We start from the raw sequence: 16,301 nt of genomic DNA on the forward strand, positions 1-16,301 counted from the left end.
ACTGAAGAGCAGGACAGAAATGCTTTGACTGGATACAGTTAGTGCGATTTGTGCTGTATGGCAGGGACTAAACCCGCAACAGGCCTTGAACAGGGCAGCCTGAGGAATATCAGGAAGGGATTCAGACCCCGTGCCATGGTGTGACTTCATCTGGTAAGAGGAGCAAAGCAACCCCAGAGGAGGCAATCGGATGGTCCCTGGGCCATGTCCAAGTATTCATGGCATAGACAAAACTTCTGGATCTGAATCTGCTGGCAGCCTTCCACCCTCAGAGCCTTCAGTCTGAAGCTCTTATGCCAGTAACCCAAGCTTAAGAGGGGCACTTCAACATTTAATTATTATATTTACACCCTGATTTTTTCCTTCCAAGGAACTTAAGGCGGCTTACATAATTCTTTCCGTCTTAACCTCTCAACTGCAATCCTGTGAAATAGGTTGGGCTGAGAGACTGTGACTGGTCCTGAGTCGCCCAGTTGGCTCCATGGCTGAGCGGGGAGCAGAACCACAGCTCCTGAATCCCAGTCCCACACTCTTAACCACCACACCAGGATGGCTTTCTTGAGAAGGGAGCAGGGAAGACGTGGGGAAACCACCAAGGTCAGGGGCTGGTGAAAAGGGATGGGGCCCCTGGGAAAGCTGCACCCAGACACACTCACTAGGTCTACTGAAAAGAGCCCCCAAGCCTTACTTTAGGCCCCCACATTGGCAAAACTCCCCCCCTTCAAATACATGACCTTGTCACTAGTTCAATATCCCATTTTGCCCACAGTTACCTAAGACAAATCCGATCTGGATCGCCTTTTCCTTTACAGCAGCATCCGATTCCGCTATGTAGGAACACCTCCTGCTGAACGAATAGGCCAAGACGGAGGCCACTTTGACACCATGATCCATCAGAGCCTGGAAACAGTGATGGAGGAGATGTCTGGAAGACAGGGGTGAGGACAAAGATGGGAGAGGCGAACAGGACCTCCCTCCTGCTCCTCTGAATGAACATAGAAATATAGAAACAGAGCAAGTCAGACGGGGTCTCCCGGGCCATCTAGTCTGACCTCCGGCACCAGCCAGCTCCGCTCACGACATGCCCACCATGTGCACGTCCAGCCTATCCATAGAAACATCACGCCCTGCTGGATCCACAGGGCTTAGTGCCGAGTAAACACACCCGGCACCGCACTGGGAGTGCCAGCGGCCACGAGAAGATACTGCGACAGCCAGCCAATCCCCAAGCTATCCAGACACTCTGCAGATGGGCAGTGGTTCATGTGTGGAAGCAAAAAATGACCAGGGCCGCCACAGGCTCCCCACTGAAGAGAAGAGGCCAACACGACCGCTTCATCTTTCCGGAACGGGCCCTCTCCTTCCCCTGGTATTCTCCCCACAACTCTCTTTGTTGCAGCAAAGGGCCCAAATACGCAGGTGAAATACCACACACACAAACCTGCTGCAATTTGCCCAAGGAACCAGATTTACATAATGCCCCTAGTGAACACGTGTGTGGGTGTGTCGAATGGGACACACACCCCGTTTTGTTTCCACAAAAAGCCAAACATCACCCTAGCCCAGCTCTGCAAAACAGGAAATAATCCATCACCCAGCGCTCCAGCCAAGGGTGACAACAACCTTGGGAAACCTGCGGATGCTGTAACACTAGTGGCTCTTACAACGAACGAACGGGACGCGTGTGCGAACCACCAGCCCGCTTCTCTTCCCCCACCCACCCCGGCTCCTCTGAAAGCGCAAGACGAGTCAAGAAGCGGAGCAGATGATAAAGCGAGACAAAGATCTCTGCAGAGTATGGAGAACTTCGAAGGCAGCAGGGCAGATCTCTTCAGGAATATATGAACTGCCTAGTCCAAAAGTTCTTCCCGTCAGTTATTGAATCCATGTATTGTTGTTTGGCTTCATCAGCTCTGCCTTCCCAAAGGAGGCCCAAAGTGAGCTGACAAAATGCAACAGAGTCAAAACAAAAAATAGTACGAAAGGTTATATCCAACAGAAATGTGGCTACAACAGCCTATCAGCAGCGCTTCGAATCAATGCGTAACAAAAGGAAACGACTCTATTAATAAACTGACCATCAAATGGGGTAAATATTAGATCAGTAAAATTACTATGGCAGGAGCTCTTCTATGTCACAATGCAGAAGGGAAAACACGACTGAGATGAGAAGGGAGCAACTTTCCAGAAAAATGTTAGTCCCAGTTTTTAGAGAAGGAAATCTGAGCGCTGAAACACCAAAAAATCCTCTTTTGATGCTTCTCCAGCATTCACGTCACTGAAAGACAAACTGCCAGGGCATACGAACCTCTGAAGTACTTTTAAAAACGAACAGGGCACAGCCGCCTGCTGCTCTGCTTTGTGCCAGCCAATCTCGTGGTTATTTTTAAAGATTAATTGTAGATTAAAAAAGAAATCAGGTGAAAAAGGGAGCTTGCTGGGGTGCCAAGGTGTCTACAAGCACCTGGTGTACATGGCTCCCTGCTGAGCACTGGGGACTAGGGAACCCATATCTTCACCCACAAAAGGTGTTTAAATGAAACAAGCACGTTTACATCCTGGGATGGATAAGAATGGCCTCCAGGTAACCAGGAAGGGAGGCGTCCTGTGTTTGCTCCATTTTAGGCCATTCTTATGCAATGATTGTAGCGCTGCACAGGTTGCCAAGCTGACTGGCACAACATCATGATGAAAACGATTCCAAAAATGCAAAATTTTTTTGCAAGGTTCCTCTTGCAAAGGGGCGAATATGATCCAGCCACTGTTGGGAAGTGAAGATTCCCTGCTTCTGAAAGGGAAAAAGTATATCCTTCCCAGGGAAACTTCCTAAGAGGTGGTTGTACCATGCCTAGTAGGTTTTTCGTTTTTTGCCAAGTTCTTTTTCTTCCAGCCTCACCCCTCAGTCCTCTGTGAAACGTGATTTCTGATTCACTATGTCTACTGTGACCACACCATGACAAGAATTCAGAAACTCCAAACGTGCCCACCATTCCCAAAAGTTCAGGGTGGGGAGAAATATCTACTCTGAAAAGTAAAAACATCCATCCTTTTTAGCACCGACTTACCTTTTATCTAAAGCTCGAAGCACCTTCGCGAAAACTTCTAGTTCGCAGAATTCACTACCCAGCTGGCATAGCCGGCCTTGCTGATAAAGCTGCGGAAAGAAAAGCACAAGTGAAGAGTTGTGGGGTTTATAAACACGACATCAATACAAGCGCTAGCTTGTGGTTAGCGCAAAGTTTGTTTTCGCCCCAGGTGCAGCTGAGAAATGGGTCACAGGCATTGCATCTTATCCCATATTAGACCGTTTTTAGAGCCTCATGCTTTGCGCCCAGTCTAACCATTTCCCTTGGTTTCGCTGCAAGAAAACCAGTTCATACATGAATCATGGTGGGCCTTGCCATGGTACATTAACTGTATGGTGCTGCGGTTCCAACCCCTTTGAGTTTGGTTCCAGCAAGGCCAGAGACGGGAAGATGGGTGCAGCAGTGCCCTCCTGTCCAGTTTTTCGTCTGCCAGATCTACTCTGGCCCAAGGACACAAGGATGAAACACGCCACGTTGTCCCAGAAATGTTACGCCGGCGCCTAGCTATCCGAAATATTTTTTCAGCCCCGTGCCTAAAAAGGCAATTCTGACATGTAAGAAGCACAGACATTCTGGCAGCCCTCCTTTAATACTTTTGGTAAAAGCTATTTCAAGGCCTTGATACTTCCAACTTAGGACAGTGATCGTGTAACTTTTACAGATTAGAGGGCTTATTTTCATCCACTTATGCTCGCCAAAGCAGAACCACTGACTCATAGACTGAACTCACTCCAGAATTAGCTGGAAATGCATTTAGTCAAACTTAACATCAACCAATTACTAAAGCACCAGCACCAAAATGTACAGCTTCTCCAATATTCGAGGTTATGCCATCTATTTTTTTCTGTGTTGCTCTTGTTAAAGAAGGAGGTCAGCACAGAAATCAACATTTTTTGGAACTGACATCCTCTTAAATTTTTCTCATGTTGGTGAGAGAGAACATGAGGAAGAGGAAAGACCTCTGTGGCACAGGTAGAAAGTTAAGCCCAGTGGCTCCATTTTCTTAAATTAAGAGTCCCCTGCAATGATTCAAAACCAAATTTATCAGCAAATAAAGTGCTTGCCATAATTCACTGGTTAGTCTTTAAGGTGCCACAAGATGCTTGTTTTGTTGCCACAATAGACTAAGACGTTTCCACAATAGACTAAAGAGGTTACTGCTCTGGATGTACTGCAAAATGTCCATACTGGGAGTTACGCTGACATGAAAACTATCATCTTTCTTTCCATTCCCTGGTTTTGAAGAAGGGTGCATCTTATCTAAACATATATGGATTCCTACTACTTCTGGCATTCCCTAGTTAGCCAGAAGCAGGACCTTTTCCCCTGTTAAGCATGTTAGAATTGTACTGTTTCTTTCATAATTAAGTGGGGGAAGGGGCAGGAACCCATACGGTTCTTTCCCTCTTTCAATAAGAAGCTCTTTGCATTGTACATTATTTGCTCTTTGTGACACTTATGTGAGCCATTAGATTTTAATAGCTTCCTTCTCCTTGATTTGGCAAGTTAACAAGCCATTCCTGCCCCAGTTTTTACAGTCTATACACCAACAAAAGATTGTTTACTATACTGCATGCTTTTGCTGGAGTCAAATCATGTGTGTCTCTGTTAAGGGAAGGGAAGTTACAAGAGTTACTAGAAAGATTAGTTCTGTCTAAAGATTCCACATCAGGAAGAGCAAATAAAAAGTTTTACATTTTGCTCTCGTAACACACAAGAAATGACCTACTACAGGTCTATCTACCTCGGTATTATCTGTACCTGGCCAGGCATCAGTTGCCTCTTTCTAAGTGGAAGTTATATATAGATAAACTTCATCCTGGAAGGGTCTTCAAATTTCTAATCTACATGTTCTCTTAAAATATCTATCTGCTGCTTGAATGTGAAAGTTCAGTCAACACAAATGGATTTTCCATGCCCTTTTGAGAGCCAAAAGACTGATACTTGACCCTGGAAAGACATTCACTTTCTATAGCATCATGGATCAAAGATCTAAGGCCACATTCAGTATTTGAATAGATGGCATACAAATGCTACTTTCAAACGCACTTGGTCTGTCTTTTTTGATGCAGTTGAATTTATGCAGTTATACAGGTATTTTCAGATACACAATTCTTATTTTTGCTTTTTATCTTACATTTTGCCTGGTTTTTGATGAAATCCCTAACAAGAATAGAATTTAAAAATCATGTGCCCTTCTCAAGGACACCCTTATTTGCCTCAATCTGTGCTGTCTAGAGCTGATGAGAGCTGTAGAGCCAAACATTTTGAGGGCCACAAATTGCTTGCCTCAGGTCTACACAAGGTCCGGAAGGAGTTCAGATATGGTTCTTTCCCAGCCCTGTCTGGAGGTCCTAGTATTAAAGCACATGCTCTCATCAAGCCACATTCCTTTCCATTAAATCAGGCTTGCAAACACACCAAAGCTGACTCACTTGAGGCGAGTAAGAAAGGCCTCCGGGCAACCAGACAAGAGGTTTAATAGGCAGGTTCAATCCAGGCACAGACCCAAGCTAACCAGCATTTAAGATCGCATGCCATGAGTTCCAAAGTAAGCCACAAACATCTCACATTCTCAGCCACTATCCACCCGTAAGGGGTTTTGGTCCCTCTTGCAGTGGCCACTAAAGGTGAAGTGACAGCTACAGACCATCCAGGTTTAACCAATCTCGTTCCTTCCATATGTATCGGGCAGCATCGCTCATGATCCTTTGCTACTAGTTATGCTGTCTGGGCCTGATGGGAGCTGTAGTCCAAAACACCTGGAAGGTACCAGTTGTGCCTTCTCATGCACACCAAGCCACGGTTTCCATGGCTTTCTTTGCACAACTGTTTTGACCAATGGTTTCTGCTTCCCCAGCCGAGTACAAAATATGGCTTGCCAACTCGGATGTCCTCACACAGAGTTTCCTTAGCTATGGTTTAGCACAATATCTGCATTGAGTCCAGAGATAAACACACACAGGGCTAGTAGCTTGACTCTGCTTTTTCACAAGGCCATTTTACAATACTATGCTCTCCATTTTAAAGTCCACTGTGACCCGTGCAGTGTTCCACAGCTGTGCCTCCTTGTATTACAACCATGTCAGATGACGTACTTCCAAGAAACTTTATTGTTCTAAATAGCCGGAAGCAATGCTTGATTATTTAGTAATTGCACATTTTAAGTGGGTATGGAATTCCCTGTCCTCTCTGATTACATCCTCAGGGAAGAAGCAATCTTTCACCCAGACTTCCAGCCTAATTCGTTGGCCACCGAGCTTTTATAAGGAAGCTACTTCCATGCACACTACTGAACTCGAGGAAAGTTTGAGAAATTATTAACTTGGATGCACGGCACTTAATTCCAAACATATCTTTACTGGCCTCTAAAGGATCAGAAAAAAGGTAAGGAGCTAAAACTTAAATACTTATTATTAATCAATTTATTCTTACAAGAAATAACAGTGGTCACAACCTGCCCACTCAAGAACTTGATGCTACAAGCCTATGGCATCTACTTGGGTGTAAGTCACATGGAACTTAATGGCACAGCGTACCCACAAGGTCCCAATCTCATTAAATTATGCATACAGTTGTGGTCTTCCACAGACTCTTTGGAAATTTCCTTTAGAAACAGCACGGCATTGTCTGCGCGCTGGCACTAAATGCTGCCAACACTTCCTCGGACTGACGTATGATGCTGCCTCACCACTCATTTCAAATCAGGGCTTCAAATGACGGTTAAGGAGGGTAAACCTAGTTAAAGTCGCTATGTACATGATGCTACCTCAGAGACAAAACAGGGGAGGCAGGGATTTGTTTGTGGAGACTTGTGCGCCCATGTAAACATTCTCAGGGTGCTAAGCAGTTGGGGCTAACTGGCCAGATGGTGCCAATAAACAGAAATCAACCTGATAAAACATATTCTGCAATCAGAACTGTACTTTTGTTAGACTGGCACATCTGGCTGTGCAAGCCAGGAATTATGGGAGCTGCTCTCCAGCACATCTGGATGGCACCAGTTTAAAGGGCGATGCAGATACTTTTCAGGGAATGCTAACATAGCACAAAACTTGGGCTTGTTAACTAGGCCAAAGGGCTGCTCTTAGCTGAAAAGCAGCAAAAGGGTCCCACTGGCCAGCTTCACTCACAAGCGGTATTGGAGGGCCGATCCGGTTTTTAGTAACCGTAGTAGAAATTCCGACGGCTACAGATCTCTTTCCTTAAATACAAAGAAACATGCAAAAGCTGGCTGGGTCCTTGGGAGAACTCCAGAGCTGTGGGGAGGTGTCTGACGCGGGACCCAAGAACAGGAGACGCAGTGTGGGGGGAAAGGGGCTGCTTTTCAGTCAAAGAAAAGGCACAATCTGGGTTTGTTTCTTTTCATAACTTAAGTTCTGTGCTCTAGGGAATCCTGGGGTTCTTGGGAGAGTCCTCGAGCTTCTTAAATGCGAGTTCATCAGCAGAGAACCATGGAGGCCCTTCCAGTGTTTGAACACGTGGCTTATTAGACTCCTCTCCAGACACCTATTTGGATATTTGGTCACAATGAGCAGACATTTATGCTCGAGCGGGTTTTGAACATGTTCTACATTCATACATTTGTGGAACATGCATGTATTTCATACATCCCAACATACATTTTAAGTGCATAAAAATGAAAGAGAAAACACTCAGTAAACTACCAGTTTGAATAACATGGTTTGATCTGGAACATCTGGGCATGTGGACCCAAGACCATACCTTCTCCTACGCAAACCCGCCTACGTTCCAAGATCCTACCATGAGGTATAACGACATTGTGCAAGGGTCCAAAACTGGCTAGGGATGGGTATTTCTTGCAATACTGGCACCTAAGCATAGTAGCAAAAAGAAATTTATACCAGTGGCAAATACAATACTGCTGTATTGCCTGGAAGTTTCAAAGTAGCAGAAAGGAAAGAAAAGGATGTTTCCCTGCTAACTGAAACGGCTATAGATGAGAGGCTATGCTGAAATAAATAAATGTAGCAGAACAGAGCCAAAGATCGCTCAAATAGAAGAGCTGTCAACATATGGTTCACATTTCTGTTGGTTACTAAAATAATACTGTGTTTATTTTTTGGATTAATATAAGGGTATAAGTAGACTTCTGTAGCTTTGTTTTCTCCCTTAAAGTTAAACAATGTAAGGGAAATACCTGCTATTGTCTTCCTTATTATATGAATCCCAGTAACATTCCCAACATAATGTAACATTGAAATCACAATACATGTGATTGATTTCTCCACTGCAGTATTTCGGGTCTAATCCTTGTCATATCCTGGGACAGAACACTAACATGGGGTCATTTCATAGGCATTTTACAGTTTATTCAACACATGTAACACAAATAGGCTGTATGAAATCTCTTTAGTGTAAGAATCAGCAGCTCCAGGTAGCCACTTGCCAGTCCGCCCCTTCTCCAAGACTTTGAAAATCTGTCCTAAGCAAACTAAACGTGCCTCTATGCGAATGAACCTAATTTGTATCAGGAATTTATCTAGAAAAGTTCCAAATTCTAACTTTCCCAGGAAATTCACATAACTATCTGGTCACCACTGCAATGCAGGGGGGGACTCTCTGACAGGGAGTTCAGCCCTGGGCAAGTAACACTTGCACAGACCCAGGACTAAGAAGATCCACACTGGTGGTTTTGCTAGGAGCGCCACCAACAAGAGTCAGTTACAAAATAAGCCCCTATTTTGGTCATTTTTTGACCCTTTTCTGGTCAGGGAGGCAGAACAAGAAGTGCAGCATGTGGCTTTGAGAACAGAAATCCTTTTATGTGCAAACCTCCCCCAAATTTTGTCTATTTCAGTTGGCCCGTTTGAGAGAAGAAACGGCTTTTCACAGTTGTCATTTTAAACCAGTGGCTGTCAAAACCCCTTGCTAACCTCCTGCAATCATCCCCAGAGGTCAGCCAGCAGATCCTGGGTCTACCTTCTGCCTGCTCATGGTAAAAATGTGATTTAATTTATTTCTGTACTGAGTAATAGCCAAAGCTTTCCAGGTGAGTTACAAAGATTCAAAACTTTGCAAAAATATATGCTATTTACAAACAAGAGCAGAAAAACGCACACATTCGAAACTATTAAGAACAAGTAAAAGTATTTCTGAGAGAGAAAAAGGAATGAGTGAAAAGGCTTTTTTTTAAGAAAAATTGCTATCTTATGATGATCATATTGGGGAAACACGCATGTGGGTCTGACCAGCATCTAGATTGGGACGGCTGAGACTCTTTCAGCCCGTGGGCCATATTCCATGTCAGAGAAGTTCTTGAGGACTGCAGTGATGAGCAGGCCTAAAGGCAATATTATCAGGATAGATTTGCCAATGGCTAACGCGGTGGCATATAAATTGAATTAAATAGCTAAATAGATCTCTCACCACCAGTAACTCAGCTACAGAAGAAGCTTGGGATTTTAGAACATGTGAGCAAAAGCAAGGAAGCCAGGAATGTTATCAGCGGGCAGGGAAAAGAGGGTGCAGCTGTCGGAGAAGCCGGACCTCAGCTTTTGCGACTTTAATGGAAATGCCAAGGCCACCAGGATACAAAGCCGTCCTCAGACTGGATGAGGCAAACAAATATACTGAGTATATACAAAGCTGAACCGCTCCGGGAACGCACAGCACTAGCTTTTCACAGCAGCTCCCGTGCTCTACGCGCCAAATGAAATCCGTAGCAAGAAGAACCCCACTGACTTCTCTCTACAGGATTAAAGAGTTTAATCATAACTCTGTGATGCTACTGCAGGAGGAGAGCGAAGTGAAATCCTCTCTCAGGTCGCTTCTGCTTCGCTTTTCCTAATATAGTGTTGCCTTTTTCAGATAATTCATATGCATCACCATAATCCTGCCTTGGCTAGTTTTTATTATGGTTATCATTCCTTCACAACCTCCTAGTCCTATTTCACAAATAATTCCTGCTCCAGAAACAAAGAGAATATGTTACAAGAGGAAATCCATTCAGCGGGCTACAGAAGGGGTTCGGTGAAATGGAGGGCCAAGCTGGGGACACATCAAGACGCAAGGAGCTGGTTGGACAAATAAGCTTTTGGATGCTTCTAAGGCGGGCAGTGAGACTCCCCCTGTGTCAACCAACCAAATCTGGTATTCCAAAGGCTCCCAGCTTCTGTACAAACAAAATAATATAGGTAATACACACAGATAGAACTGTATGACCAGAAGTTAATGAACCCTGAAAGCACACAGTAGGGGCCATCGGCATGACTCACGGTAGCAACTGGCAAAGAGGCAGTGAGTCAATACTACGTTCCTTTCTATACCACCCAACAGACAAATGTGGCTTGCAGAAGGCCGTCCTAGTGGACAAGGTGGCAGCCATGGGAACTCTGGGGGGAACTGGCCATGCCGTACTTGAGTTCTTGACCCAAAGGGAGCAAAAGCTGAATGCAGCCAAACCTGTATCCTGGATCTTAGCAAAGCAAATTTTAAGAAACCCAGAACCATGATAAGCAAAGTCCCATGGCAAGCAGCACTACAGAGAAAAGGAGTCCAAGATGGGTGGGAATTTTTCCATAAAGTAAATTCTAAAGGCACGATTAGAAACAATCTGACAAGGATAAAGGATAGAAGACAACAGATAGAAGACACACAGAGCTTCCAGGTGATCTGAAAACGAAAAGAGGAGATGCACAAGTGGAAGAAAGGCCAGGCGACAAAGGAAGAACAGAGGCAGGTAGCGCGAATTGCAGGGATGGCATCAGGACGGCTAAAGCTAGGAATGAACTGAGGCTTGCGAGGGATGCTGAAAGCGAGCAAACAGCCTTCTTCAGGTATGTCCAAAGTAAACTAGAAGGGAAAAAAGGGGGTTCAACTATTCAACTGAGGAGGGCAAAATGATAACAGATGACAAAAAAGGCAGAAGTGCTCGATTCCTAGTATGACTCAGTCTTCTCCCAAAAGATCTATGATCTTCCACTATGAAGTGAAAGTACAAGCTGAAGGGACAGGCTGGACGCTCAAGATTTGACAGGCAAAAGGTCAAGGAGTGCTCGTCAAGGGCACCTTCTTAATCTGGGGGGAGGAAACAATGGGGAATCACAGGGTTCGTTCCAAGGCCCACGACTCTTCAACATTTGTATTAATGAGTTGGGTGAGGAAGTGCAGAGAACGATGAACGTATATGCAGATGACACACCACTAGATGGGAGATCTAATACCTTGGAAGGCACAAGTAAGATTCAAGGTGATCTTGATAGGTTTGAGTGCCGGGCTGAAAACAACAGAATGAAATTCAATAGGGACAAATGCCATGTTCTGCACCTGGGAAAAGGAAACCAAATGCAGCCTTACAAGATGGGGAACACTTGGCTCAACGATACTGCGAGTGAGAAGGATCTTGGAATGGTTGCAGATCGCAAGCCGAATATCAGTCAACAATGTGATGCGGCTGCAGAACAGGCAAATGCTATTTAAGGCAGCGACAAGAGCAGTATCACTTCAAATCGCATGAAGTACTAGTTCCCCTGGTTAGGCCTCATCTGGAGTCGTGTTCAGTTGTGGGAACCACTGTTGCAGACAAGCTGGAAATGGTTCAGAGCAGGGTAACAAGGATGACTCAATGGCTGGAAATCAAGCCCTGTGAGGAGAAATTGAAAGAACTGGGAATGTTCAGCCTTGAGAGGAGAAGACTGAGGGGAGATAGGCTAGCACTCTACAAGTCCTTGAAAGGCTGACACAAGGAAGAGGGCCAGGATCTCTTCTAGATCATCCCGAAGAGCAGGACACAGAATAATGGGCTCCAGTTACAGGAAGCCAGGTTCCAGCTGAACATCAGGAAACATTTCTTGACTGTTAGAGCAGTATGAGAATGGAACCAATGAGCTAGGAAGGTCATGGGCTCTCCCACACTGTAGGCATTCAAAATGTAACTGGACAGACACCCGAGAGGGAAGGTTTAACTTGGCATCCTGCATTAAACAGGGGATTGGACCCAATGGCCCTCTGGCCCCTTCCAACCTCTACTACTCTATGATTTTCTAATGCTCTTAATTGTTGAGGATTGTTCATGCTACGTGCTGTCTAGTTATCTCTAACTTATGGTGACTATTTAAAGGAATGCACGCCAAAATGTCCTGTTGTTAGGGTATGATGTTAATGAAACATTATTCCTAAGTTGTTTCCAATTGATTAGAGAAGCTGAATTGAAATTGTTATTAGAAAAAATAGAAATTGCACTGCACCGATAATCCAGTCTTTCACAACTTCTGCTGCAAAACAAGATCCTACAGAGGTTTGTCATCAGATAAGTGTAGTCACAGAAGCAATTACAGTTCAGTCCTGTATAGGATTATAGGACTGCACTGGCTAGGTGAATGTTGGGAATTATGGCTTTTCTTCTCTCTAAAAACATGTGTAGGATTGTACCCTTCCTACTTAAAAATGGTCCGTATTTGAAAACAGGCAGAGTAATGGTGCCATGTCTTACATACTCTTGAAATCTGAAATATGCCTCCAGACCTTTGTCATTTTAGGAAGACAGACTGTGGAAAGACTCCCTGTATTCTGAAATTAAGAGCAGAAAAAGGAATCTGCCTGGAAAAAATACCAACACACTAATATGGAAATAATGAGAGTAGTAGAAAATCCACACTTTTAATCAGTTCTATAAATAATCACTTGCCTTTGATGAGTCAGATTCATCTCTAACAGATCAACTACACATGTCTTTGTGTACCAGAAATTACTTTAGGTTCCGTCCCCCCCTTTCAGCTGTCAAAATGTGGTCAAAGCAGACCAGTAAACTTTTGCTGTAGGCCTGCTGAGTTTGGTGAGCTCATCTGGAAAGTTGCTCTTAAAAAATTTACTTCATTGCATTCTGATCTTCTAGCCTGTTTACCATCCTATTTTAAAGCTCAAAACTGCTGCCATGAGGACTAGAAACCCCAATAAATTATACTTTTTGGAGTGTAATGAATTCCTTCACATCACAATCACGTTTACAGGCATTCTGGTGGCACTGACCCCACCTTTCCATCTAGTTAAGATTCTTTAGCCCAGCCTCTCAACCTAGCACCCTTCAGATAGTTTAGAACTCCCAGAATTCCTGACTGTTTGCCATATTGGGTAGTGCCAATGGGAACTGACATCCAAAAATCTGGAAGGCATGAAGTTGGGAAAGGCTGCCACAAACCATCTATGTTGTGTTTGTTTTTACAAAAGTGTATTTTGAGGCAGACAAGTATACAAACATTGTGGCAGAGTTATTTTCTTTATGAAATCCAAGAAGCATTTGGCACTCAAAATATAGTGTATCATTTCAGTTATGTTATCTGGACATTTCTCTGCTATAGTCTAACAGCCATGAATTTCTGCCCCTGTGACCTGCAAAGATCCCAGCACAAGCCTTAACAGCAAACCAAAAATGTGCCAAGCAGTTCAGAACTTGGCACCAAGATTCAAGAAAGATGCAGGTAAATTAGAAAGGGTCCAATGGAGGGCAACAAAAATGATCCAGGGTTTGGAAACACTGCCCTGTGAGGAGAGACTGGGGGAACTGGGCATGTTCAGCCTTGAGAAGACTGAGGGGGGACATGAGACCCCTCTAGAACTACCTCAAAGGCTGTCACAAAGAGAAAGGTCAAGCTCTCGTCTTGCTAATGCCAGAGTATAGGACATGGAATAATCAATTCAAGTTGCGACAACCCAGGTTTAGGCTGGACATCAGGAAAAGCTTCCTCACTGTAGAAGCAATACAGCAGTGGAACCAGCTGCCTGGAGAGGTGGGGGGCTCTCCCACACTGGAGACATTCAAGGAGAAACTGGGCAGCCACCTGAGTGGGATGGTGTAACGTGGTGTCCTGCAACAGCAGGGGGCTGGACTCGATGGCCTTCATGCCCCCTTCCAACTCTTCTATGAGAACCATGGCTTCTTTAAAATTATCCCTATTCTACACATAACGAGCTGTGATGTTTACCAAGGGCCGCAGCAAATGCAACAAGTGCCGTGGAGCTCACAACAAAATGTTCTAGCGTGGAGTGCTTCTGCTTAGGAACTCCCCGCCTGCCCGTCAGGTTGTATCCTGTAGCCATTGAGTATGCTCTGTGCTGACTGAGTTGCTTTAGGGTTTCTCCACCATGAGGTTTCCAACAATATCTTTTGAGTCTCCTGCAAACCTGTGGATGCTTCCCTCTTGTGCATGGGTGATGCCGTTTTGGCTGTGTAAGCAGCAGCATTTGATCCTGAGTATCAGAAATGGCAGGAATAATTAGTTGTATTCTCATGAGCAGGTATCAGGAAATTCATGCTGAGCATCAGCAGTTAATGGAATGGAACCAGAAGGACTTCTAGCTTAATTCTCCATTACGGGGCCATCTTCACCTGCCCATCTGCCTTCCAAATCAATGCGCAGAAAGGAGACTACTTCCTGCTGAAAAAAGCAAGCAAGCAACGAAGCTCATGGTAACTGCTGACTTAGCATTCACGGTACCTACAAAAATGTGGGTGAAGTTTGATTTCCTGCTTTCCTCATCACAGAGAGGTAGGGCAAAGAATTGTGATCAATAGCTTTTAGCTAGCACATGGGAAATTTCACATTGGTTCTTCCTTAATTTACAGAGATTTCCTGGGCTCTAGCAAGAATTCATTATCCCGTTTCTAAATAACGCAGCTCCATCCTGAAGAGGTGGTGGCTTTAATCTCTAGCGCAGAGGCTCATTTTGGGGAGGAAGAGGGGAAAGGGAGGAGAGAAATCTTTTCTGCAGAAAGCATATTAGACCATTTGAAAAGAGACTTGATAGGGTGCATCAGTGAATCAGAAACCTACTTTCCTTTAAATGCTATTTCTTTAAAAGGTTCCGTTCCTCCCACCCCTCAGTGATGCATCCAAGGTAAGGACATCTAGAAGTGACTTAAGTGGAGCTGTTCCTATTTGACTGTCCTTCTAGAGTAGGTCAGTGGCTAATGTAAGGGAGGGATTCCTCTAACTTGAGAATCATACAGAAAAAATCTCACACACACAAACACTCTCTCACTCCAAGATGGGGGAGAAAAAGAGCTTAGCTGCTATTTTTGTTGCCTTCTTAAAAACAAGGATTATGCCAAAAAAATTGCAAAAATGAGGTACTTTCCACCATCAAGAAAAAGATCTTAATAGCCAAAATCCTTAAAAAATTAAGTAAATACCAAGTGTGCTATATAACAATAAGATTACTATCAGAAAAATGAATAAGACTGCGGAAACCTATGATATACAGTTGTTTATTCTCTAGGAAAATAACAAGAACGGTCTGATTGCACCTGGATTAAGGTAGATCCAGGGCTTTAAAAGGTCTACTTCGAATGCTTAACCAGACAGCAAAAAGCAAAGACAGTAATCAAAATTAATGGTCATTTTAGAAAACAATGCCTATCCGAATGCCTATCCTCTGTGTTACAGGGAGGTTTCAGATTAACCACTTCAGCCTCCTTGGCCTCAAACACCAATTTATACAGGCACCTAACTGCACAGACTAAAGTTGAAGCAGAAACGAGTCTTTATTCTTTTATGTACTGAAGCAAATCACTAGAAAGAGATAACACTATGTTGACTGACAACCCCCACTCCGATATAACAACTCCAGTTGGCCCACTGCATTTGTGGAAAGGAGGCAGAAGGAAGGTTTGGGTTAGCCATTGCTAATAACTTCACAGCTCCCAGCCCCAATAAGCCCTACACCTCCGAGACCCAAAGCTTCATTTGGAAGATGCAAGTTTGGGGCACAAATAGACTGGGAGGGCAGGTTCCACACTGGGATGCAGGCAGTGCCCAGGAAGGAGACACCCTATGTAGGGTGAATTTGCAGAGGCAAACTTTAGAAGAGGGTATCGAGGAGGAGGATACAATTTTCAGGAAGAGGGGAATTGCCAAGGGAAGGTATGAAAACAGAGGACAATAAGGGGGTAAGTTCTACAGTGGAAGTGAAGAATTTGGTGGGGCTATTTGAGGAGCGATTTTAAAAGGGGCCAGCTAAAGGACAGTGTTTGCAAGGAAGGGGTGGAAAGAAGTAAAGCAGGTTTTTTTCAGGGAGTGGGTAAAAAGTAAATGCAATACATCCTGGGGGAAGGGAAATGCAAATTCTGTAGTGCAGGATGCAGGTAGCGGGGGGGGGGGGGCCCCCCGAAAAATGTTTTTTAGAAAGATGCCAGGGGTGAAGGGGGGGGGGGAAAAAGGGCACGGAAAACTGGAAGGGGAAGGGGGGGGGCGAACG

The 16,301-nt window shown here is 44.5% G+C and overlaps 1 protein-coding gene across 1 annotated transcript in view; it reads right to left on the bottom strand.

Moving 5' to 3' along the window:
• Positions 1-16,301, bottom strand: part of APPBP2 (amyloid beta precursor protein binding protein 2) — a 44,550-nt gene that overhangs the window by 21,210 nt on the left and 7,039 nt on the right. The window contains exons 3-4 of the mRNA XM_044430392.1: positions 3,066-3,154; positions 774-925 (exon numbers count right to left, since the gene is read on the bottom strand). Of these exons, the coding sequence (XP_044286327.1) occupies positions 774-925; positions 3,066-3,154 (241 nt within the window). The remainder of the gene's footprint in view (positions 1-773; positions 926-3,065; positions 3,155-16,301) is intronic.

Source organism: Varanus komodoensis, unplaced genomic scaffold, assembly GCF_004798865.1.
Source record: "Varanus komodoensis strain SLA01 unplaced genomic scaffold, ASM479886v1 scaffold20_1, whole genome shotgun sequence".
Lineage (NCBI taxonomy): Eukaryota > Metazoa > Chordata > Lepidosauria > Squamata > Varanidae > Varanus > Varanus komodoensis.